General features: G+C 34.6%; 1 protein-coding gene across 1 annotated transcript; it reads left to right on the plus strand.

Annotated features, from left to right (window-relative positions):
• The first annotated feature begins 229 nt into the window (after positions 1-229).
• Positions 230-1,957, plus strand: LOC111316341 (uncharacterized). The gene is made up of 2 exons (XM_089753750.1): positions 230-1,180; positions 1,456-1,957. The coding sequence occupies exons 1-2, from the start codon at positions 678-680 to the stop codon at positions 1,880-1,882; spliced, it is 930 nt and encodes a 309-aa protein (XP_089609876.1). The 5' UTR covers positions 230-677; the 3' UTR covers positions 1,883-1,957.

The raw sequence follows: 1,957 nt of genomic DNA on the forward strand, positions 1-1,957 counted from the left end.
AAAGGCTGGGTTTATACGATTCAATTAGGAATCCAAATCGTAAAAGTTCTAGGATTGAGGATCGTTTTTCAAATCCATTGAAAACTTTTGCAAGATTTTCAAAGTTTGAAATTTGAAGCTACTTGATTTCAGTTGCTTCGGTTGAAGTTCAAGTTTTTTTTTTTTTTTTTGACTTTTTTGCTTTGTTTAATTTTATTTTGACTTTGTTCCCTTTTTTTTTTAAGATTAATTAAAAAAATAATATATAATTGAACTCAGTACAATATACATGATCAAATTACTCTAATGAATTCAAATTAGACACATCAAAATCAAAAATGCAATTTGAGTTTCGTTTAAATCCGTCCGGATAAAATTAAGTGTTTATAAATTTTATTTATAAAATTTTAAAAATAATTTTACTAGTAGTGTATCAAATAATTTTTGTTAGATGAGCAAAACCAGATTAATGTTAAATTTGTATAGCGCTAGTGACTAGGCAGTTGATTTTAAGCTCCAACACTTAATTCAAATTTCCACTCCTTGATTTTTTGTCTAGTTAAATTTTTGTGAAAATCACGAGTGCTCAATATCCATACCATAAACTTTTCTAAGATTTTTGCTGTGAATGAACGAACTTCTCTGCTAATAACACGGAACAATTTTTGTTTTCCCCTTCTGTGAGTGAGAGAGGGAGAATGATGGGAGGAAACTCGAATTTGCTTACAGAAGATATCAAAAAAATCGGCATACTGGAAAAAGAAGGTGGAGAAGAGAAGCCAGCTGCTCATAGCTCAGGGGAAAGGCTGGATTTTTCAAGGGATATTCTAGTGGTAAAAGATGATGTTCTGAAGCATAATTTAGTTGAAAACCCTCAGCAGTATCTCAACTACCAGCAGCTCGAGAGAGGAAGTCAATCTGGTAGCCAAGAGATATGGGAGGATCTGATAATTAGTCTGCTTGGTCTCAACAGTGAGTATAATCACCTCCTTCCCACCGAAGACGAAAATAAAAGTGATCTGCTAACTATGCTTCGCCCTGCAATTCAAGATGAATCTATTAGTCCTCATGTAAACCAGCCTCCCTCTATCGAAGACTCCTTCCACTCGAACGCCATCGCATCGCCAACTCAACAGGTTGCTTTAACTGTTCTTAATAGCGAAAGCACGCGTAATCCAACAACAAGGGCTGCTTTACAAGGGTAAGGACTCACTTTTATTCTTTTGGGATTTCTTTTCTATATATAAAATCCTATATCTAATAGATTTATCAATTTTATCAATGAAAAAATATTTAAAGAAAAATTTGGAAGTGTCAAAGAGAAAATTTTCCTTTAAATTTTCTCATTTTTCAAGTTTTGGATATCCATAGACACCTAAATTCATTGAAATTAAAAGTCCGGTACTCTCATCAACAATCATTTTTGTTTTCTTTTTCCCTTTTTTATCTGCCCTTGATTATAACTCTTTTCCTTAGGTTACCAAAGTGGGGCTTCCTGATCACCAACCTGGTCCTGGAGACTTTGACAGCAGTTTGTGATCAACTTCAATCTCCACGCAGGCCACATTACGCACTAGTTGGTTTGTTATTATCTCTGTCAGCTTTGCTTATCTGTATTTGTGAGCTCCTCCATAAAGGTCGAAAGGAGCTGGTTTCATGGATATGGGCAGGGAGGTTTTATCATCCATTTCCTCACAAAGTAATATTCAGTAGCTTTGCTGAAACTTTTGGATTCATTTGCGCTGTGTTTCAGTGCATTTTCTCAACAGTGGGGTACATTTATTTCAAGCAACACGAGAATAATCCTATCAAATTAAATATTTTCCCTATGCTCTTTGCTGCTTGTTTAGCCTGTTCAATGATATGCAGGGAAAAAGACATGGAGACAGACCATGCAGATTAATCAGACCAGCTTGTGGCTGAGAGGATGATTTTCCTGTACTGAAAAAAAATTGTGACTAACTTTTTTCTCTTTTAA

The sequence above is a fragment of the Durio zibethinus genome, chromosome 24 (assembly GCF_047325235.1).
Source record: "Durio zibethinus cultivar Kanyao isolate XHJ-2024 chromosome 24, ASM4732523v1, whole genome shotgun sequence".
In the NCBI taxonomy this organism is placed as follows: Eukaryota; Viridiplantae; Streptophyta; class Magnoliopsida; order Malvales; family Malvaceae; genus Durio; species Durio zibethinus.